General features: G+C 37.2%; 1 protein-coding gene across 1 annotated transcript in view; it reads left to right on the forward strand.

The window, feature by feature from the left end:
* Mettl15 (methyltransferase like 15) overlaps positions 1–24268 on the forward strand; it is a 175031-nt gene that overhangs the window by 65546 nt on the left and 85217 nt on the right. The window contains exon 4 of the mRNA XM_038330281.1: positions 10386–10522. Coding sequence (XP_038186209.1) covers positions 10386–10522 — 137 coding nt within the window. The remainder of the gene's footprint in view (positions 1–10385; positions 10523–24268) is intronic.

Raw genomic sequence — 24268 nt, forward strand, 5'->3', positions numbered from 1 at the left:
TTTTTTAGTATTCTTTTCATAATCTTTCTCCAGAAGTGCCCCTCACTTCTGCTTCAAGTTTACAACATCAAAACAATTAGGATTACACAGCTAAATTCCTTTTGTAATATTTTTTTCTTGTATTTCTTATTCAGCTGCCAATGAAAAGGGGCTTTCACTAAAGTTAAAGTATACACATATAAAGGTAAGGCATAAAGAGAGTGACCACCTGCAAAGTAGAGGGGTGCTCAGAAAGCCTAAGTCCAGTTTCTCCTCAAGCCCTGGGAGTATTAAGGGTCTTTGACAAACTCTAGCTTGGGGCTGGTCAGTTTGACAAAAGGCAGGGAGGCTGATTAGGCCCAGAACTTTGAGGTTAACATGAATCTGGCCTTAAACTTCTTAGGTTGGTCCTCCTGCAGTGGGGCCCTACTGGCTGGGGAGAAAGCTTTCTAGACCTTTTCCTCAGGTTAGTAGAGGAGGGAAGAAGCTGAAACTTTGCCATCTTTATTATCCATCTATGTGTATTTTTATCTGTGTACTTACTAGTAATCTCTTTAAGTCCTAGTTCTTCCTCCTCTCAGCCAAACTAACTGCTCTTAGGAGGCTGGGGAACCTAGACTGCTGTAACTGCTTTGAACTGGCAAAGGAAAGATGTAGGAGGGCTCAGTGGAGTGCCTAAGAGGATGGTTGGTAAGAGGCCAGGATAAAATTAAACAGTGGCAGAGAACATACAAGAGCATTTAATGACGGCATACGTCCTTGGCTCATGAGGTAGCATCTGTAATATGTAAAACTGAGAGTGTTAGTATTAATATAATTCCAAGAGTGTTATTAAGAAATAGACAGGGCAGGTTTGTTTGTAATGTAGGAGGGAAGATAACAGGCAAAAAAAAAAAAAAAAAAAAAAAAAAAATTCCAAAGAGCCCTTGGCAAACTTTGTCCCGGGGGTCAGCAAGATTAATAATTTCTTTGACACCATCGTCCCACTGTAAGGCATGTACCACGTGAAGGCTGTTGGTTTGGCTCAAGAGTTTGTGAAGCTTTTTATTGGGCAGCTTAAGTTTAGAGGCTGGCCACTGGATCTCCTCTGTTACCACCCTGTAGGGCAACATTTAGAAACCAGATTAATGAGGGGAAAATGTTGGACATCATGATTAATTTACGTCTAGTAAGATGAAAAGTAATCATGCATCTGACGGACTATGGTTCCTAAGGCTGTGGCTCATTTTGTGGTGACCCCCAACCATAAAATTATTTTTGTTACTACTTTTTGATTATAGTTCTGCTACTGTTATGAATGATAATGTAAATATATTTGGAGATAGAGGTTTGCCAAAAGTTTCATAACCCACAGGTCGAGAGCTGCTGCTGTAGAGAATAATGTCTTCTCTAAATCTACATTGGCATAGTTTGGTTTGCCAGGTCAGAGTGTAGCTGTGCAGTTAGCTGCTGTTTCACTAGACTCTTCCTGCGCCACGGATTGAATGCCTGTGAGTTTTAGAGGACGTCAGAGTGACTGTTCAACTGTCAGTACCCATCAAGCAACAGCTGCCCAGCCGATACACCAGACATGAAGTCTGTGGGGTGCTCAGGTGTATGGCATCATGCCCATGGTCCACAGGGGAATTTTGAAGATACTTTGCCATTTTTGTCAGGATACCAGCATCTTCTCATACTCTCCATTTACTTTTGGTGTAAAAAGGTTATGCCATTAACATTTTCATTTGTAAAGTTGAGTCATGGTTTTGTTATGTGGTGCTTGATATATATCTAGAACTGAAGGTATGCCTCTATCAACTTTCCAAGTCCTGGGTGCCGAGATTATAGATCCCTGTCATTGTGTCTAGCTCAAGGCCTGGTGGCAATTATGGAAGGAACAAAGAAGAAATACTTGTTTTAGCTGGAGAGATGGCTCAGTGGATAAAGTGCATGTTTCAGAAGCATGAGGACTTGTGAGTCCAAATTCTGTACAAATTCTCTTGCAGACACAAAAAAGCTTGGCATGGTACAGCATTTCTGTATATCCAGTAATTAGGTTAGAGATGGATAGGTTCTAGGGGTTGGACACCCAGTTATTCCAGCCACAACTCCAAGTCCCAGGCTAGCATCACAAAATGAGGCAGAGAGTGATATAGTAAAACAGTCAAAGTTGAATTATGTCCTACACACACACGTATGCATGGCTGAGCACACACACACACATAAACACACCTCCCCCACACAAGAAGTACGCATATCATTTCTGCTTCTGTCCTAATTGTTCCTCTAAGTCTTATTTTCTGAAGTAATCTCATTATACACTTCTGTGAGATGAGATTTTTTTTGAGGATTTATAAAAATTATATGAATTTTTAAGATATAGAGACTGTTGTTGTACCCCTCTTGTGCCTCATGGATCTGGTGAGTTTTTTCCCAGGAGGGAATGTTAGGTAGCCCAATCTAGTGACAGCTGTGGTCAATTCAAGACAATTATTCCTTATCCAGAGAACACTGTTGCATAACATTCAATGAGTGCTGGACATCTAACTATGTAATATGTAACTTCTTCAGTCCTTCAGTACCCTGAGGCCATGCACCTCCCCGTGTAGTAAGGCTTGAAAATGCAACTCAGTATGATGAACAGGATCCCAAAAGTAAAAAAGTCAGAGACAGCCCCTGTTCCCGCTGTTAGGGGTCCCATAGAGGACCAAGCTACACACCTGTATCATATATGCAGAGTTCCTAAGCCATTCTCATGCAGGCTCCCTGGTTGTTGGTTCAGTCGCTGCAGTTAGTTGATTCTGTGAGGTTTTTTTTGTCATGTTCTTGACTGCTCTAGCTCCTACACATCTTTCTACTCTGATGGAACTGGAAAAAATCATCCTGAGCGAGGTACTCAGACAAATAAAGACACACACTGTACGTATTCACTCATGAGTGGATATTAGCTGTAAAAGAAAGTATACTAATGCTACAGTCCACAGACCCAGAGTGACTCAGTAACAAGGAGAGTGCGCTGGTATGCACCGCACACACACATCTCCCTTGGAAGAGGAAATAGAAGAAGTCTCCTAAGTGGACTAAGGGCAGGTGGGATGGGAACATGAGCAATCATGTTGCTAGGGCCCCGAATGGGAGAGTGCTGTGCGCCCATTTCAGGGTCGGTGGAAGCCGGGCACAGGGAATCCCCCAGAATTCCATGGGGGAACCCCAGATTAGACTGCTAGCAATAAGAGAAACTGAACTGGCCATCCCTGTGACCATATTGGTGCCTGGCCCCATTGTCATCGGAACTGATGCAGGCAGATGCAGAGACCTACCGCCAAACTAGGTGGAGTTTGGGGCTCTAGAACTTTATTTCTTAAAAATAAAATAAAAGTCAAAATTAAAAATTGCCAGGAAAAAAAATTCTTAGGAAGATATCTTAAAGTGAAGCCAGGCCATATTGTTTCCAAATTCAGTTGGTAACTTACTATTAAAAATCTTGCACAGATTGGAAATGACTAATCAGCATTAGGGAAATGTAATTGGGAGATCTGCCCTCATGCTGTTTGTGGCTGAAAATTCTTCATGTCCAATTTTAGCAATGGCGTTCCAATGTGATTTTTTTTAATGATTAGAACTACTATATTGAAAAGAAATCAATTATAAATTCCCTAGTCTCTGTTGATGATTTCAGATACACTAGTCTGTATCACTTTCCATCTTCAGTGAGGAACATTACCAAAATCTTAGGGACTTCAAAAGACAGGAAACATTCAAATAAAAGGCGAAGTATAGTCCAGAAAGACAAAAGTTTGTATGAGTAGGGAATTACATTAAAATTATTTGTGATTATTAGCTTTATACACCCATGTCTTTTTTGGTTTTAATGTTTTGTTTTAATTTTGGATACTATTTTTAAATAAAAAAATCAACCTTGAAGCTATAACCTGTGAGTACTGTCTTCATCAGAGTCAGTGACAATAACAAGCAATATTTATACCAGGCAATATGCAAAACACTTGCTTGTTTTTGGAATATGTTCAGCTGGCTTATCTTCATAAACACTCTGAACAAAATGAAATGGTGGACTAGTTGTTGTTTTTAATATGATAGAGACATATGAAGCAAAGCTTGTACTTAGGCCCATGCCCATAAACCAGGTGGCGGTGGCGCACGCCTTTAATCCCAGGACTAGGGAGGCAGAGGTAGGTGGATCTCTGAGTTCTAGGCCTGCCTGGTCTACAGAGAGAGTTCCAGGACAGCCAGAACTGCACAGAGAAATCCTCTTTACAAAAATAAAGTAAAATGAGAAAAGAAAGAGAAATCATTTGTGTTTTAGTGATATAATTTTGACAGGAGAGTATTATGGGATGACAGGTTTAATATTAACATTGCCCCCAACCAGCTTCCTTCTGGACCTCTTTCTTCATAGTTGAAGGATTAGAATATTCAGTTATACCATTTTTTTGTTCTGAAATTTTTTCATGTCCTATGTCCAAATCATATCTATTCAATTGTGATTCAATTGTTAATTCACTTTGAAGGAAATAGGAAGAGCGAGATTCTTTGATTTTAGATGATTATAGAGATAAAATATCATTTAATTGTATTACCTCAAAAACAGTTAACCTAAAGCCAGAAAATGCTTATTTTTTTTTCATTTTAAATGTAAAGGTTGCCGACTGACAAAACATACTGTTAACAGAATTAAACACTACAGTGAGTTATAAATTATTAATGTTCTCAAAGAGTTCTCTGTTTTAATGAAACAGTGTAATTGTTAAATAACAGTTTGAATGTCTGGAGCAGTGGATAACTTTTGCTGTGCTCTTCTAGTACTGAGTCCTAAATTTGGCAGCTGTTTCTTGACTGATGCCCTCAGTATCCCTTGCTTCTATGTGGTGACATGCGGACCCTTAGCTCCATTGTTCACATCAATCAACAAGCACATCACTCAGTTCTTCCCCATGAATTTTCCAGACTCCTTTGCTCTGCTTATACATACTCACCAAACAAAGCGTGAACTCCCGGGAATCCGTAACTTAGGGCTCTCCTTTTGAGTTGTCTTTAAGGAAACTGCTCTCGTTTTATACTAGTTAAATCACAACTTGTGCATCTTTTCTCTTTCCTCTGTCCAACTTCAGAAAAATATCTCTTCTTAAATACAGTTTCTCTGCTGCTTAACCAGCATTTTCTATTTATTTTTACTGAAAGATGATTCTTTGCAATAAAATGGTTTTGGTGGTTTCAAAAAGATAGGAATTATAAAACATATATTTTTTCCTGTGCTGAAAAAACACACAAGAAATATATATTCTAAAAACTTCTGCCTAAAAAGAGAAGGAAAAGTGCAGGATATAATTAAGCACACCTCGGAACTCTTCCTGGCACAAGGAGTGTGATGGATGGGAGGAGGAAAAAGAGTTAGAGGCCCAGAGGTTAGAATGGAGAGAGGTGGGGAGGAAACATGGATTAAAGACATCTTCCCTAGGACTTAATCGATCCCAGTGGGGTGCCTGATCTAGGAACAGTTAAACTTCCTTGTTTAACAGTTACAGTGCCACTTCTGCTGTGATTCAGGTTATGGAATCCATGTTTTTCTTTGTTTTCTTCTATCATTCCCTCTCCTTGTACTTTGTTTAGAAGGAATACTGGAAGAGTTGGAGCTGTTCAAGCAGAGCTGGTCTCCTCTCAGTTGCTGATATCATCTTAAACTCTCATCTCTCATCTGAGTTGTTTTTTTTTTTCAAAAAGCAAAATATTTCTACTTGTCCATTCTTTTCCCCCTGAGTTTTCGTTAGAGAAACAGGATAACTCTCATGCTTGATAAACTCTAAAGTCACTTAGAACCCCTGAAGCTCAGAGCACTAGAATGATGTGATCAGGGCTATGGAGTTCATAAATGAATTATCCAGAACATAGTCAGTATCAATAGTAAGTTTGATTTTTTTTTAATTAAGTTGTAGCATGAGATTAGAATTGTGACATGTTTATAGAGAAGATTTATGGAAAGGGTCATTTGAAACATTCATGTTGATTTGTTTTGTAAATTTCTACGGAAAGGGTACATCCATAATAAAATTTCCTAGTTTATTATCAGCTTGTGAAAATGAAAAATGTGGCCTATTGCTATATTAATTATCCATGAGAATAAAACAATTAATGCCTATTATAATTTTAGAACTGCAAAGTGATGGCTTGGTTACCCATTCACCCAAAACGTAATGGGGTTTACTTTATTATTATTATTATTTTAACAAAATTTCACCTCCTCATCTCCTCCCATTTCCCTCCCCATTCCCCCATCTCCCCTTCCCTTCCCTCTCCAGTCCAAAGAGCAGTCAGGGTTCCCTGCCCTTTGGGAAGTCCAAGGTCCTCCCAGCTCCATCCAGATCTAAGAAGGTGAGCAACCAAACAAGACTAGGTTTCCACAAAGCTGGTACATGGAGTAGAATCAAAACCCAGTGCCATTGTCCTTGGCTTCTCAGTCAGCCCTCCATGTAAGCCACGTTCAGAGAGTCCGGTTTGATCACATGCTCCATCAGACCCATCTGGCCTTAGTGAGTTCTCATTAGATCGGCCCCACCGTCATAGTGAGTGGGCGCACCCATCGCGGCCCTGACTTCCTTGCTCATGTTCTCTCTCCTTTTGCTCCTCATTTGGACCTTGGGAGCTCAGTCCAGTGCTCCAATGTGGGTCTCTGTCTCTATCTCCATCCATCGCCAGATGAAGGTTCTATGGTGGTATGCAAGATATTCATCAGTATGGCTATAGTATAGGGCCAGTTCAGGCGCCCTCTCCTCAGCTGCTCAAGGAACAGGTTGGGGACATCTCCTTGGACACCTGGGAACCCCTCTAGAGTCCAGTCTCTTGCCAACGCTAAAATGGCTTTCTTAATTAAGATATATAATTCCCTACTCCCATATCAACTCCTCCTCCATCCCAACTGTCCCATTCCCCCAAGTTCTCCCCATCCTCCCCTTCTCACTTCTTTTTTTTTAATATGGTTTATTTTTTTATATTTAAAAATTTCGATCTCCTCCCCTTCTCCTTCTCCTCCCCTCCCCTCCCCTCCACCCATACCCCCCCTCCATCCCTCTCCAGGCCAAGGAGCCATCGGGGTTCCCTACTCTATGTTAAGACCAAGGTCCTCCCAACTCCCCCCAGGTCCAGGAAGGTGATCAACCAAGCTGGGAAGGCTCCCACAGAGCCTGTCCATGCAGAAGAATCAAAGCCCAGCGCCTTTGTCCTTGGCTTCTCAGTCAGCCTCCACCGTCGGCCACATTCAGAGAGTCCGGTTTGGTCTCATGTTCCATCAGTCCCATTCCAACTGGAGTTGGTGATCTCCCGTTAGTTCTGTCCCACCATCTCCATGGGTGAACGCACCCCTCACGGTCCTGACTTTCTTTCTCATGTTCTCTCTCCTTCTGCTCCTCATCAGGACCTTGGGAGCTCAGTCCGGTGCTCCAATGTGGGGCTCAGTCATTTTCTTCATCTATCGCCAGGTGGAGGTTCTATGGTGATATGCAAGAAATTCATCAGTATGGCTATAGGAACTGGCCTTTTCAGGCTCCCTCTCCTCAGCTGCCCAAGGAACTAGCTGGGGGAGTCTCCCTGGAAACCCGGGAAACCCTCTAGAGTCAAGTCTCTTGACAACCCTCAGATGGCTCCCTAAATTAAGATATATGCTTCCCTGCTCACATATCCACCCTTCCTGTATCCCAAGCATCCCATTCCTCCGAGCTCCCCCCATTCTCCCCTTCACGCATTTCTCTCCCCATCATCCCTTGGCCCTGTCTCGCCCCACCCTCAAGTTCCCAATTTTTGCCCGGCGATCGTGTCTACTTTCAATATCCAGGAGGATTACTGTATGTTTTTCTTTGGGTTTACCTTCTTATTATCTTCTCAAGGATCCCAAATTATAGGCTCAATGTCCTTTAATCATGGCTAAAAACTGATTATGAGTGAGTACATCCCATGATCATCTTTTTGGGTTTGGGTTACCTCACTCAGAATAGTGTTTTCTATTTCCATCCATTTGCATGCAAAATTCAAGATGTCATTGTTTTTTACCGCTGAGTAGTATTCTAACATGTATATATTCCACAGTTTCTTCATCCATTCTTCCATTATCTTTCACTTCATACTTGCTGTGTTACCTTTGGCTAGTAATAAATGATTTTTTCACCTGCAGAAACCTTCTTTATTGGTAGTACATCTCTAAGAATATAATCGTGATATATTAAAAAATAATCATGTAAATTGCAATTATCTTACATATTTCAGAATACCTTTGAATAGGAGACCATACCTTTTCAAAAAACTGCTTCAGATATATTTGACTTGGGAAAAATGAATCATGTGAAAATTGTTTATTTAAATCCAGTGTTCTAACAAATTTTTGATGTTGATACATATTAGCTTTGTTTGGGGGAAAGTTCTTTGTTTAAATTATGCTGAAATCATGTCTTTAAAACACAGGTAAGGATGGATAGGAGATTTGTAACTTAGAGGATCCTGTTTTGTCTGTTCACTAAGTGCCTGAAGGTCTGCTTTGGGAAATGCCATCATTTGATCATGAGATTTGTGTGTGCTTTTCTTCTTTACATTATTTATTTGTTTATATTTTATGTACATGTGTGCTTTGTTGGCATGTATGTCTAAGCACAGTACACATTCTTGATGCTTGGAGAAGGCAGACGGAAGCTTCGGATTTTTTCTAGCTCCAGTTACAGATGGTTGTGAGCTTCCAGGTGGGTGCTGGGAACTGAAACAGGGACCACTTGAAGAGCAACCAATGCTCTTTACTGCTGAGCTATCTACAGTTCCTCTAACTAGGAATCTCTTAAAATGTAAAATTGCTGTTTAAAGTGGTATATAATATATAGCCGTGCTTTTTGTGCCAATGCTGATAGAAGTATAATGTTAAATTCTGAAAATGTTTTATGTCGGTCTCGGGAAATGGCTAAATGTAAAAACAACTTTCGATATGTGTGTGAAATACTTAGTTCGAAGCCGCAGGACCTACATAAAGCCAGGCAAATGTATCCACCCCCACACACCTGCACATCCATATACATGCATACAGACATGTATAAAAGAAACATAAATGATATATACATACTGCATGAAATACATAAATTAAAAATTGTCAGTGCTGCTTGTACACTTTTCCCCCATGTTTAGTTCACATTCTGTTTTATGACCATGTTCTTTCTATTTTAGTGAGAAGATTTATTCCAGATTAAGTAGGTTTTAATGTTAAAATAACAGACACAGGGACTTCCCTTCTTGTGAAGTTTGTATATACAGTTTTTAACATGTGTACTTAAATATGTTTTAACCCTGGTTGATAATCTTAGGCTATTTCTCATTTTATCCAACATTACTACATTGAATATTATTTCTCATCCAAACCATGACACTTTGGAGAGTGAAAGATTTGCAATAATTCTACCAGAACACTAGAACATAGTTAGATACATATTTTTAAAAGTGGATCTTTATAGATATAATTGTAGGAACTAGATCTCAGTCTTCTTAGTTATCTCGTTTGCCCACATTTTAAAGAGAATTGTAAAATTACAGTTGATCAGTACACCAGATCTGGACCATAAGAAACAGTGTACAGATTTGTAGGTTAGGACTGGTTTGGAAGTTAGGGAAGTCTCTGAACACTCTCCCAACATCATACTTTTAGTTTAGTGGGCTATTTCAATAAGGTCACTGGTAATATAAAATAAAAACAATGTATGTATTTATTACATGAATATAACCTGCTCAGACTGTTTCTTTGCTGTCTTTTATTATTCTTGCTTCTAAGCGCTGGAAACATTTAAAGGTATTAGAATTGTGTTACTTTGGTGGTTCTTTCCCAAAGATATGTACCTAATTTAATGACAAGCTTAGAATTTGTCTCAGATGTTAGACATAAGAAGCCTTCGACTTTTTTGTCTTGTATTTGTTAATTTTTTATTTTGCAGATTTTTTATATTTGTTCTATGACTGTTTTTAGAAATATCTAGTCTCATTCCCACCTTCATGAATATATCTAGATTTCATTCAAGTATTTAATAAAATCATTATGCTATGAACCACACCAATTTTACACTATCTCCAATAATGAGAAGTTATTAGAAATATTGCTAGTTTTCAGCTAGCTACAAAGTACTAAAGCTAGCATCACAGCACTGTGGCCAATTTGACCTCATGTTGAAATATTAATGTGTCTTGGTTTTCCAGTGAATCTTACTGCTATTCCGATGAAACACTTACTGCTCAAAATAAAGCCACGTCTTAATTCTGAAAATTTGAATTTAGGGCAAACAATACTATTTTTATGTTTGTTCCTATCTTTAAAGCTGTCTACTTCTACAAAATAAAGTAGTTGAAAACAATGGTATGTTCATTGCTAAAGAGTAATTGTTTTCTATTTTGGTAAGGTCTTTCTAGATATGACATTTGGTGCAGGAGGACACACAAAAGCTATTCTGCAGAAGGAACCAGATATTACTGTCTATGCTTTAGACCGAGACCCAACAGCTTATGCAATAGCCAAGCAGCTTTCACAAGTGTATCCGTAAGTAACTCTCTATTTAACTTTGGTGCTAAGTTTTACCAGGTTTGGTTTTTTCTCCTGGAATTTGTTTTACCTTGACTGTTGGTCTGTTTTTTCATTACTGGCTCTTTCACTGTTCACATCCATCACTGCAAAAGGAAGAATTAATGTAAATGTGTTTATCATGCACATAAAGCAATGCCATTAATGTACACATACTTTCTAAATCTGTGGGAATAAACAATAAAGAAGGACTCCAGTGTATAAGATTATATATATATATATATATATATATATGTATATATATATTTGTTGAAATTTTCCACAAACAATAATTTGACAATGAATATATTATCAGGAAATCACTCTTGTTAGCTGTATTTAGTGATGTTTGCCTCAAGTATTTACTGCTCACCAAGCAGAGACATGCTGACCTAAATCTTGAGCCTGGGAAGAATATCAAGATATCTTCTCAAAATATTATACAATATAATACAATGCAAAAATTACTTGCTATAAGTTTAGCTGTATATATATACACATATATATACAGCTGTATATATATATATATATATATATATATAACATATACAAAATCTCACAGAGTATCTGTATCTCACAATACTGCACCTGCTTTCTCTGAATTTTCTCCAATTCGTATGCAGTGATTTATCCTTTTGTCAGAACTAGTGGACTCTCACTCTGCCACCTTTAAAACAAATAGGATCACAGAGTTGGTTCAGCAGGCAAGTGGGCATGCCTCCAAGCCTGACTACCTGAGTTCAGTCAATGAATCTCACTTGGTGAAAGGACAGAGCTAACTGCAAGTTTTCTCTGATCTCTTATCTTCCCCTACATGCTTTGGCATGCACACTCACATGGACCCTCATATGTGGACACACACACCACAGCTTAAATATTGTCTTAATGAGCAATCATTAAAGAATACTCACTATGTGAAATCTATCTCGTATGGTATTTGTAATACTTTATTCTAGAAGAGACAGTGTCTTGGGCGATTGTTTCCAAGTGTAAGAACTATTTTCAGCCAACGAGAATGTTATTCTCTCACACTTCGCACCTGAAATCAGGAGAAGAGAATGGAATTTGAGAGGAGTTTGACTGTTGCTTACCATGTCTAGCAATGGGACGGCCTGGCTGGTGACACAGCACAGTATGGTCATGGGCAGGTTTATCCAGAGTCTGAGAGTAGAGTATTGGCACTCGGGGGTGGGGGGCATGTTTCCCACTCTCTCAGCAGATTTTGCAGATCTAAAGAGGAAGATTCACACTTTCAATGAATTTCTCAGTAATGTACATTCTTCTTAAAGTCTCTTGGCTTGATCCCATTTTCTTTCTTCTTCTAGAAATAATAAGAAAATGTAGTTCAACAACAAATTGTTATTTTTTAAACATTTCTCCATTCGGCAATGTAACATACAAAGAATTATTTTTAAGTGGATTTTATTTTACCAAGCATATTATTTTTCGCTTTGTAGACATGGAAACTATTCATGTTAGACATATAAATGTTTAAAAGAAATAATAATGATCTAGCTGTTTTTATTAAAAATATTCCAGTTAAACAAACGAATATCAGCAAAATAATTTTGATTTACATTTACTTGATTATTGCTTTTGCATGTGTGTACCATAGTACACATTTAGAAGTTAGAGAACACCTTGGGAGAGTCAGTTTACTCTACAATGTGAGTCCACAGGCTCAAACTTAGGGATTGTTGTTCAACGGCAATGAGCCATCTTGCTGGCACAAGAAAACAATCTAAATAGAAAATATTATTTAAGAAATGGACTAATGACAATTAATTTCTATAAAAGTAAATATTCCTTTAAGCAATTTACATAATTTTTGCTTTTTTATTTATAATTTCAAAATGCCTTACATCTTTTCTTCTATAGTTATTTAACCTATAGTTAAAATCTCCCAAAATAGGCCAAATATGGCTCATCAGTCAAAAGCATGTGCTACTCTTGCAAAGGATCCCTTTTCAGTTCCCAGAACCACCTGTAACACAACCCCAGAGGATCCAATTTTCTGTATTCTGCCAACAGCTACACTCATACGTGTACCTTATTCCCACCCAGCACACATTCACACACACATACACATATGCATAATTAACAATAAAAAGCAACATATGATATGATAAAATAGCTATAAACTTAGAAATCTGTGTAAATTTAAATGCCTTATACAGGAAATGGTATAAAAACTCCATTCACAAGAAGCCCTAAAAGTAAATAAAATTGTTAATAACAAGTTTATCAATGTTTTATTTAAAGTGTAACTTTATTAACTGCAATACAAAATCTGAACAAATGGAAGCATATTTGTTTGGGGGTGGAAGTACTATTTTTGAAACCCCTTTTTTCCTGAAAATCATTTATCCATGAAGCATCTTAATTTCATCTTAACTGATATATGCTTTTTATTTGAATGATGTGATATTTCATTTATAGTAGATAGAAAGGGCACCTTTTTGAATAACAAGCAGAGGAGACGTTTACTGCAGATGTCAGGTGATGCTGTGAAGACTAACGGGTCAGTAGGGCATTGTCATGAGAAGTCCCAGGGAGTGTAAGAGAGCCTGGAGACAGATTCCAATAAGTAAAAACAGCTTAAAGAAAGACAAAGATGTGTATGCTTATTGATAAGATAGCACATTTTTAATATAAGACTGATCTGCCTTTCAGCTTTACAGAAAAACAATGACCCTTTGTTTTTTATTACATTAAAAAGTGCTTCTATTTTTACATGTACTCACTCATAGGGGGTTTTTAAACATAAAGCATAGAAAACCAGCCCACAAACCACAATCCCAGAGAACCTAGACAACAATGAGGACCCTGAGAGAGACATACATGAATCTAATCTACATGGGAAGTAGAAAAAGATAAGATCTTCTGAGTAAATTGGGAACATGGGGACCTTGGGAGAAGCTTGAAGGGGAGGGGAGAGACAGGGAAGGGAGCAGAGAAAAATGTAGAGCTCAATAAAAATCAATAAAAAATAAAAAAGTGACTTCCAACAGAGAGAAAATGTGTGAAAAAGGTGGCAATAAAGTACCTAAAAGTAAACTAAAGGAACAACATAGGTTTGAGAAATTAACCTAATTACAGTCACAAATCTATGAATCATAATTTAGAAAAAATATTCTATAAAATGAAAAGACCTGGTTATAAAGTGACACACTAATTTTTAAACAGAAAATTATAAAATAAAATATGAAAGGATAAATTGGTTAATATAGAATGCATTTTTAAAATTTGATAAGAAGACCACAAAATCCAATTGTCAAATTGGACGTAAAAATTCTTGTTAGATTTCTTCACAGAAGATTTGAAAAGATGTCCCAACTTAGTAGTGGTAATGGAGGTAATGAAATTATAATTGTACACTATGGGGAATGAAATTAGAGTGGTACTCTATGGAGAAGTACATTTTTGCTTTTGAGGATATAGGGAACATATACATATATATATATATATTCATTTTAAAGGATATTTCTAATATTAATATAAACATATGCTTTTTTAAAAATGAAAGTTGCCTAATATAAGAGGAAGTGCCTAACAAGACCCTTCTTTAGGCTTCAGCAGTGTATATATATTGTATGCATAGTTGACAGGAAGCTTAGAGAAGGGAGCAGCATTTAAAAGAAACTATATTTATATGATCGCATCTTTGCATATTCATGTAAATTATAATATACGATGCATTGTATAGTGTGTATACACGCATACATAAATACCTTATTGTATCAATAGTATAAAATGTATACAATGAAAAATTTGAATGGAAGTAATTTCTGGGAATACTGGATGTTTATTGGAATATTATCTTCTTGAAGGAAGTAACCACAATTTATTTTAAAGAATATAGTGGAATTAGTAATTTGTTATTTTAGTATGAATATCTTTTGAGAAAATAAAGGTAATTACTTCTCTTCATGTATTTATGTTGCTGTCATTTTAAAACATTTTACACTTCTGAAATTTTCATATTATTTACCCCATCAAAACCCAGCATTTTCTCTGAAAACTGAACAATTCAGGCAAATGCTTACTCTTCTGTTAACCAAGCTTAGCTCTTTCAGAAGAGATGACATGTTAGATTACCTGCTGTTTGGAAACTGGACTTTTCCCCAGTGCCTCCGAAGACTGCGCTGAGGAAGCACATTTAAACTGGAGCAGTAGGGCACTGGAAGATGGATGTTGAAGGCAATTTAACCACATGTAGGCTTCTTTCTAATTTCTGGAGGAACAAGATGTGTTCCATATATTAAGTTCAGAAAAGATAGAAATGTTTGTAGAGTGAAATATAAATCATGCTGATTTCATCATTGTATTTTTTAAAGCAGATTTTTAAAAGCCTAGCTTTATTTCAGAAGTTTCCTGCATGGCGATGTAATTAGAGAATTTATCTGTATGATGCAATATATCCATAATTATGTATTTATCATCTTACACTAGATGTTTGGCATTTGCCTTCTCTTGTTATGCTGCTATTTCTCAATTTTTGTCATATTTGCATATGAAGTCAAAAAAGGGGCAAGTCTTTAATTCATGGCTTCAGGTTATTTTTTATTTCTCAACCAAATGACAGTGACTGGACATAATTTAGTTATATTCTCAGTCAAAGCCAAAGCAGGTGAGCCTGGTTTTCATAGCAGTTCACTCCGGTCATAGTCTCCAGGAAGCAGAGAAAGAGAATCCCTACACTATCTAAAAGACATCCTTTTCTTGTTTATTCCTTCTGGCCCTTGGGCTATAAGATGGTACTCACTACATTCAGGGCATACATGCTTCCCCATTAATTAATACAGTACCTAGAGATGAGCTTCACTAACTTAGATGATTCTCTGTACCATTAGGTTGGTAAGATTAGCTATCTCACATGAGAATATCTGCGAGGCAGTGGTAATCCCTAGTCTCCAACTGTTCTGAATCCTTTGCAAGGTCTTCTCCATTAACTTTATACAGCATTCACAGTTTTGATAAAATGCAAATATAATTAAAATAGTTCCATAGTTTAAATATTTTGTGCTTTTCCATTGCTCTTAAGTATAAAATCTTGAACAAGGTTATGCATAATCAGCCCTAGTTTACCTCTTTAACATCTCTCTTTCTGTCTGCTCTGATGACTTGTTTTATGCTTCCTTTCCATGTGCTGTTCTCTTCACTGTGAAGGATCTTTGAATATTCTGTTCTCACTACTTATAAACATTCTGTCCTGTTCCAACATTCCTGCTTCCTTTATCAAGATAGCATTCATTTCCTCTGGAACTCATCACAGATGTTCTAGACTAGAATAATACTGATATCATGTTACCTTTGAATATACTGTACTTATTAACTGTCATGATCACGACCATAATTAAGTGTTTATGAAATTATATTGTTCCTATCTATTTTGCCTTACACAGTAAGCTTAGTGATGATATAAGCTACTGGTTTTAATTTCTTTATAGCTCTCAGGACTTGGAAACTTCATGAAAACTAGTTAGTACAGTGCATGCTTATGGAATAGACATAGTCATCAAGTCTTGGGATTTTTTTATTTTTTATTTATTTATTTATTTATTTTTTTGGTTTTTCGAGACAGGGTTTCTCTGCAGCTTTTTTAGAGCCTATCCTGGAACTAGCTCTTGTAGACCAGGCTGGCCTCGAACTCACAGAGATCCGCCTGCCTCTGCCTCCCGAGTGCTGGGATTAAAGGCGTGCGCCACCATCGCCCGGCTACGTCTTGGGATTTTTAAACCAGAGTTCAATGGTTTTACTTTCACAAAAAATAACTTATGCTATATTGTTGACATCCCATGGGCAAAGGTTATTTTTACAACATCCTATTTTTTGCCATCTTTGTGTTATCAAAAATATCTGAAAAGGTAATAGACCACAATCTGTAGCTCAATGATACCATGTCATATAATTGGATGGGCAGGATCATGGGGAGGTTCTGGGAGGGAAAACATGATCAAAATACATTGTGTGAAAATTTTTAGATTAAATATATTTATAAAACAAAAATGTACATTTTGAACAGATAAATAGAATGTAGCAAAATATTTTAACAAAATTGCTTCATTAGAAGTAATCTTAATTTAACTTCATATAATACTTAATATTGTTATTTCTTCCATTCCATTCCATAAAATGCTGATTAAGACCCCCAAATCAGTTTCATGACTTATTAAAAAGACATATTAAGTAGGTTGCTAAACCTGATTATCTCAGGATTTATAGCTATCAGATATTGTATTAGTTTTTTTGTTTCACTGTGACCAAATACATGACAGAAATAACAAGAGGATAGATTAGATTAGTTTTGACTTGTGATTTTGATGCATTTAGTTCATGGTGTAGTGGCTAAGTTATTCCTATGAGAAATTAGGCTCAGCAATGCACAAGGAATCAGAGAGCCAGAACTTAAAAAGCTTGCTCATGGATATCTCCTTTTGCCAGTTTGACCCTGCCTCCTGAAGGAGATAAGCTTCCCAATACAGCACAACTAGAAGAAGTAAGTATTCAACCAATGAGCTTGGAAAGGATGTTTCAGACTATAATAGGTGTCATTGTTATCTCTATTTTAAAAAGAGAAAACTTCAGAACCGAAAGGTTGAGTAACTGACTCATTTTTTCACACTGGTAAATGATAGAGATAGGAATGTGAGGAAGCTGCATTCTTGCCCCTTAGTTCCACCTGAAGAAGGAAACGAGGTAGATGTTACATTGGAAAGATTTGTGACAATTTTATTGCTACACACAGAGGATGAACAGGGAGTACAAAAAAATGATATGAACTGTTTGGGCTCATAAACCAGTGAACAGATGTATGTTTCCAAGATCAAGTCATTTACCCAAGAGGTAGACTATGAAGTGGAAGATTATGGGTAGAATTACTGATCTTGTGTTTGCCTTTCAATACTACAGGTTTTCTATTAGAAACTAATAAACTGTTCTATATGACTTGGTGATATAGGGGGTTAGACTGCTTTCTTTATACTTGCCAAATCACATGACTAAGAATTCTTGAGAGATCAGACACAATTGTGTTATAATATTAAGTTCTGTCCCACGCTTTCTCTGGCTTTTGACAGTATAGCATGATGTCTTTACTGACAGCTTCATACTAAGAACCACAGTCTAGTTACCAAAAAGAAAAAAATTACAAGTCTCATCGTTTTTAATTAATTTTATGATTTTCAATAAAGATTCATTGATAGCTACTTTGGTATAAATTTATCAGAACTTTTAGAATGCCATTAAAAATGTGAAGCTAGAGCCGGGCGGTGGTGGCGCACGCCTTTAATCCCAGCACTCGGGAGGCAGAGGCAGGTGGATCTCTGTGAGTTCGAGACCAGCCTGGTCTACAAGAGCTAGTTCCAGGACAGGCTCCAAAGCCACAGAGAAACCCTGTCTCGAAAAAACCAAAAAAAAAAAAAAAAAAAAAAAAGTGAAGCTAGAGACTGTTAACAGGAAGTAGAACTTACTTTTTTGTTACTTTAGCAGTTTTTTGTTTGTGTGTGTGTGTGTGTTTGATTTGGGGTATTTATTTGTTTATTTTTTGAGACAGGATTTTTTGTGTAGCCTTGACTGTCCCTGAACTAGCTCTGTAAACAAGACTGGACTCAAGTTTATAGATAGCCAACTGCTCTGCCTTCCTAGTGCTGGATTAAAGGCGTGTGCTTCCACCTCCCAGAGAAAGAAGTTCTAATAGGTGACTGAGAAATGAAAATATTTTCAGTCTATTGTTAGTTACCTTTCTGTCTATGACCAAAGTACCCAAACAGAATAATTTAAAAGAGAAGAATAACAAAATAAAAAGCCCACAAAAGTCAAAAAGAAAAACAAAACCATGGCATTCATTTTGAGTTGGCCAACTACTCATAGACATGCAGCCTACCCTGGAGTGTGGTTGATATACTACACTGGAAAAAACTTATGTTCCCTTTGCAAGGAGGTATACATAACATTTGATTGGGGGTGGAAGAGATAGCCCAGACCAAAAAGACAAATATATGTTTTCTCCTCTGTGGATATTAGCTTTATTTTTATTTTTATTTTATGTGCATAGGTATTTTGCCTTCACACACCTATCTGTGAGAAAGTGTCAGAACTCCTGGAGCTGGAGTTACATACAGTTGTGAGCTGTCATACTGGTGCTGGGAATTGAACCCAAGTTCTCTGGAAAAGCAGCCAGTGTTCTTAACTGGTGAACCATTTTTCCAGTCCCTGGATGTTAACTTTTAAGCTTTCAGTTATCTGTGCTACAATCCAAATATCCACAGAGGTTATTTACCTAGTAAAGAATTGGGGTGGGTGCAGGGTGGAGAGGATCTCTAGAGGAAGAAAAAATAGATGTTATTGTTGTATAGAGATACAGGGGAAATTAGACTAGAAGGATTGAATAGGATATGGAAGAAAGGAGTAAATAGGAGGGACTATAACTAACAGACACTAAAGCCCATTTGAAAAACTATATGGAAACCTATTATTATAGAAGCTTCCTAAAATATATGAATATAAGAAAGGAATCTCAATTAAGCTTCCATATATTAGGGAATGCAGTGCTCCAAGAAGACATCTTGTGCCACCAAGTAAAACCTCTAGTTCTGGGAATAGGTTACATCTTGTTGATTCATTGGCCAAAGATCTCTCATGGAGCCCTCCAAGCACCACAGGCTGTTGCCAAGACTATTGGTTGCTTTCTACATGTTGATAAAGCCCTGTTACTGAAGACAATACTTAATGTCATCAAACACATTGATGTTAAGCTGATGTCTAACTAGAAACTTCACTCCTACTGAATAGCCTTCATGGTAATAAAAAGTATTTTTCATGCTACTAGAGGAGAAAAGTAATCTCAATATCACTCAGCTACAAATCCTACAACCTACAGTAGTATCTGCAGCAAGATTTACTGGTGCAGTAGTGGCACAGATGTTAAGGGAGTAGTCAGTCATCTTTTTGTTGGATGTAGGGCCTCTCTGTGAGATAGAATCCTTGCCTGACACTATTTAAGTATCCAAGAAACTGATACTCAATATGTCATGGGCCTAGGTGCAAACCTACTGCTGTTAATGTGCTAGAGGAATATAGCAATAAAATGACTCCTGATGACATACTTCTATACCCATAGGTCAGTTCCTCAATCAGCCCACATTAGAGAAGCTTCTTTGCAATACATAGGAATTAACAAAAAGGCCAACAACTGGACTATTCAACAACAACTAATGAGCAACTATAGAGCACTCAGTTGTAAACAAGATGCCTTTATCAAAGTCCTTCCCTCAGGGCTCAAGGATCTCAAGTGGAAGAGGAAGGCAGGGAGGTTGTTAAAAACAACTGGATGACTGTAAGGAATCAGTGTCTTCCATACACAACAGAACTGCTACACATACAGCTCACAGAGACCGACAGTGCGAAGAAGGCAGGTCCAAGCCAAACTGGGTGTCCAGATGAGACAGAAACGTGGATACACTGTATATTCTTGTATATCTCATACATGGTTCTTTCTCCAGTGACTAGCTCAGGGCCAGGAAAACCAGTACTTGTGATAGCAAATGTTAGTTAAGACTCAAATAAAGCAAAAACTGATGGTATTTTGGAAGGACATGTTGAAGGATCTTTTGCCTTGAAAACCCAGTTTTCCTAGAGAATTTGAGTCCCTTGGACACTGCCCTCCCTCAAGTGTTTTGTTTTGTCTCCTTTACCTAGAAATAAGGTAGAATGTGAAATATAGACACTGTGAGGAAAGGGCACATGCTTTAGAATGGGATGGGACTCCCGATGAAGATGGCTACACTGTGCTCAAAGCATTTAATTGTATGTGGCATGGGAAATAATTAATTTGCTCCTCATGTGCAATTTTAATAGAAGCTTGGAACAGGGGATATATAGGTTCTGGAGTTTCCTGTAGCCTACATATATAAAATTAACTGCTTTTTCTACCTTTCCACATTGACCCACATGTTGCATTCTTACAGGTGTGCTGCATAGCCACCATTTGTCCTTGTGTCTTTCTTTCTCCACTGTGATATCTACCTTTAGAAAATAACTTATGTTTATGTCATGATCCTTCTTTCCTTGAATGCTGGCTTCTGGCTACATAGCAAATGGAAAGCAGTGTCAGGAAAGCAGAATTCCAGGAGAGTGAATTTTGCTGTGGCCACAGCCTACTCATAAGTTGCTCCTGCCTGATACCATTTTGGCATTTGGGGAATCTAAACAAGTGTATTTGCCCTGGCTTTTCTCCTTTGCTTTTTAGATTAAGAAATTTCTCCATCTCTCTTTTGTTCTTAAATATTTGTGCCCTTCATAGTTATGTTTCACAGAATATTGTTAAGCGTTGAGTCCTTTTAAAAAATGGGTGTGGGCTTTTTTTCTGCCCATCATCTGTCTGTCTGTGCACTGTGTGTATGCTTAATAACCAAGGAGGTCAGAAAAGGGTGTTGGGTCACCTGACACTGGAATTAAAGATATTTGTTACTTAGCATTCTGAGTGTTAGACTCAAATCCAGCTCTTCTTGAAGAGCAAACAGTGAGTGCTATTAACCTTCAGGTCATCTCTCTGGTCCCTGGATATGGTATCTTTTTTGAAGTAATTGCAGCACGATAGCAGAGTCCCTGGAATGGGCTTAGTGGCCTTTGTAAAAGTTGAAGGAAAGTACCTGTCCATCTTCTTTAAGGCCACAGCCTTCATCTTGTTTCTTATACTCGATACGACACAGTAAGATGTCCCCTTTTGAGCAGAAGACATGCCCTTAGGAGAAACTGAACTGAAGATAACTTCAGCTTAGACTTTCTGATATTCAGTATGGAACACATCCCTGTAGTCGTAGCTTATTCAAGTCTGTGCCTCCTTCTTAGAGCAGCATGAACAGACTGAGAGAACCGTTCACAACTCCAAGTATGACTTCACTAAATTATATCAGTATCTTTTTCCCCTCTCTGATTTACATTTTAAAATTAATTTTTAAAATTGACATGTGAAATAATGGTTTTGATTTTAGCATTTGCACATATATTGTAGATATAATATAGCCTTATCATCCTGAAATCAGAGCAGTGGTTATTACTCACAAGCAGTCCCACAAGATCAAGCCTATTGTCACACCCTCTAGGATCTGGTCAGAACTGCTGAGGTCTTTTCCTGAGATTGCAGACACTTGCTTTTATTTGCCCTACCCCCAAGGACTCAGGAATCCTGCCTGCCCTGTGTAGTCTTAGGAGATACTATGGTAAATAGAAGAGAGAAGTGTAACTCCTGTGGAGGCCTCCATTTATGCCGCTCTTAACAATTGTCACCTAAGTTAGGGCAGGAATTTTGAATTTTGAGGTCACCCATTCTCCTGAAAAGAGCTCCTCACATTCCTGTAAGTGAGGAGTTCCCTAACAACATGACATGATTTCCCATCAGGACTTGTGAGGGATCAGTTCCTAGGTCTGTCTTTGCTGGTTATCTAGAGTAATTGGCATTTGTTCACATCTCCCTTTGGAAAGTAGAGCAGCATTTTCACCCGCTATGTTGTCTGTTGCTCACGCTCCTGCCACCTGACTCTCAGTATCCCTATGGTGGTGAGGGTTTTGTGAATAGCAGGTGGCTGATTCAGACTCAGGCCAATGGACTGTGGGACTGTTTTGAGCTGGTACTTCGTTGTTCTAACTACTGTGGCTTTGTAGTATGAGATTGGGTATTGTGGCATCTTCACTAACTCTCTTCCTTCCTGAGATTGCCTTGACTAACAAGATCCCTTTTCACTTCTATAGGAAATTTAAGAGTATTCTTCTCTGTTTCTGGACAATTTTTTGTTATTGTTTCTCCATTATTCTTGCCTTGTGTCCTGAGCAGCTCATATTTTATGAGATTCTTTTCTATGCATAAAGCAAAAAGGAAAACTGAATGGGGCAGAAAGAGGGAATCAGGGATGTGGAGTATGATGAGGGTTGGCATAGAATGAGTTATGCATAAAAATGCCATAAATAATCTTCATTGTTTTAATGTTAACTTAAAAACTAATATATAAAAAAGAAAATTTTCACAGCAAGAAAAAGGCAAACATGAATTATTTCCCATGAGTCTTCTGTTCTTTGACTCCTTTCTTCTATATGCACATCATGCTGACTTGTTGAAATATATTATTTTCTTCATTGAAGAAAGTTTAAGATTTTCTGGGTTTTGCTTTTAACTTTTGGTTCTGAAGCTTAAATTTTCTGTAAGCCTAATTATACAAATTACATCAATGATTATTTAGGGCATTACTAATATAAAAGGACATGCTTTGCTTATTGAAAATAAATTTTGGCTTTTACTTCCTAACAAATGTAAGTTTCATTGCAGACCTATATTTTAATACATCTACACTGGCTCCCAATTAGTGTTATAGATTTATTCAAAGAATATTTGGCTTAAAAGTTTAGAAAACTGATTCATGGAATTTAACATGCATATTTGAAATGCAAATTATATTTATATTATGATAACTATGAGAAAATGAATTACCCTCACCAAATTGAGATAATCCATTTTCATTGCCTACGTCATTTGAACATACCCATATGGTAGAAGATTAGAATAGCAGCAGCTTGCTTGTTATAACACTTGCTATACCTAGAAAGACTTCATTTTTTCTTGGGTAAACAGTATATATAGAGAGGCATTTTTTATTACATATGAGAAAAATTTTAGTAGAAGTCTTTATGTTTTCACTTCTAAGCTATTAAAAGAATGAAAAGAATAGTTATATTTTCTCAGACATCATTGAGTAATTAAATTAAAATGAGTGCACTCTAATTACATGTGTAATCCTCCTTTTCTTTGTACTCCCATTTTTGCCTGATATTTAAAGTAAAACTGAAACTAACAGCTGCTGGATTAGATTATCTAGTTTTGTATTGTGACTTTCTTTCCTCCCTGGGAGAGCGGAATATATGTTTAATGCACAATTCAGCATCCATTTTACTGCCTCCTGGCTATGAGGCCATTGGCTTGGCCTGGGGAATGTTGACAAGCCCAAGATCAGCTCTTCGTAGTACAAGGAGAGCTCATTATCTAATAGGTGAGTAAACTTCTGTAAGGCTCAGAGTGTAAATCTATGGGGTGGGAAGTCCCAAGTACATTCTGAAGCTAAATTTAAATTATATTTGGAATGTGTACTCTCATCTTCTCCAGTACTTTTTAAATTCAATTCATGCAACTGTATTTTGGGACACATACTAAACCATCTTTTGGGCTTTCACGTAGATAAAAAGATCTACATAATCCCTTCTTACTCCGTCAGGAAATACAGATATTGAATGGGTGTTTACAAGAGAGTAACAAGCTTTAGGACTCTGTCTTAGGTGTTAAGGAAATGTACTGAGTGATTTTATGGAGGTGGCTGAACATTAAATGAAGTACTAGTACCATTGCAACTAATGTTTATGAAAATGAGCCTTTTATATATGGCCTATTGTGAAGATTTCGTTGTACAAGTAAAATATTCAATGACAAGTTACCATTGGCCAATTAAATGTGTTACTGATTGCTTTAAATTAATGTTGAAATAGTCCTCTATACAACTTACTTACTCCATCCTTCAAAAGCAGTCATATCTTCCATAAAGTCATTAAGAAAATTCCAATTTGATTTAAATGTGCCTCACCTATTCTGTATTACAAATTATGCAACATTTATTCGAGATCTTACAGTATTCTGTTTGTTTAATTACATATGTCATATGATCTTTAAAGTATGGCTGTTTT

This window comes from Arvicola amphibius, chromosome 5 (genome assembly GCF_903992535.2).
Source record: "Arvicola amphibius chromosome 5, mArvAmp1.2, whole genome shotgun sequence".
Lineage (NCBI taxonomy): Eukaryota > Metazoa > Chordata > Mammalia > Rodentia > Cricetidae > Arvicola > Arvicola amphibius.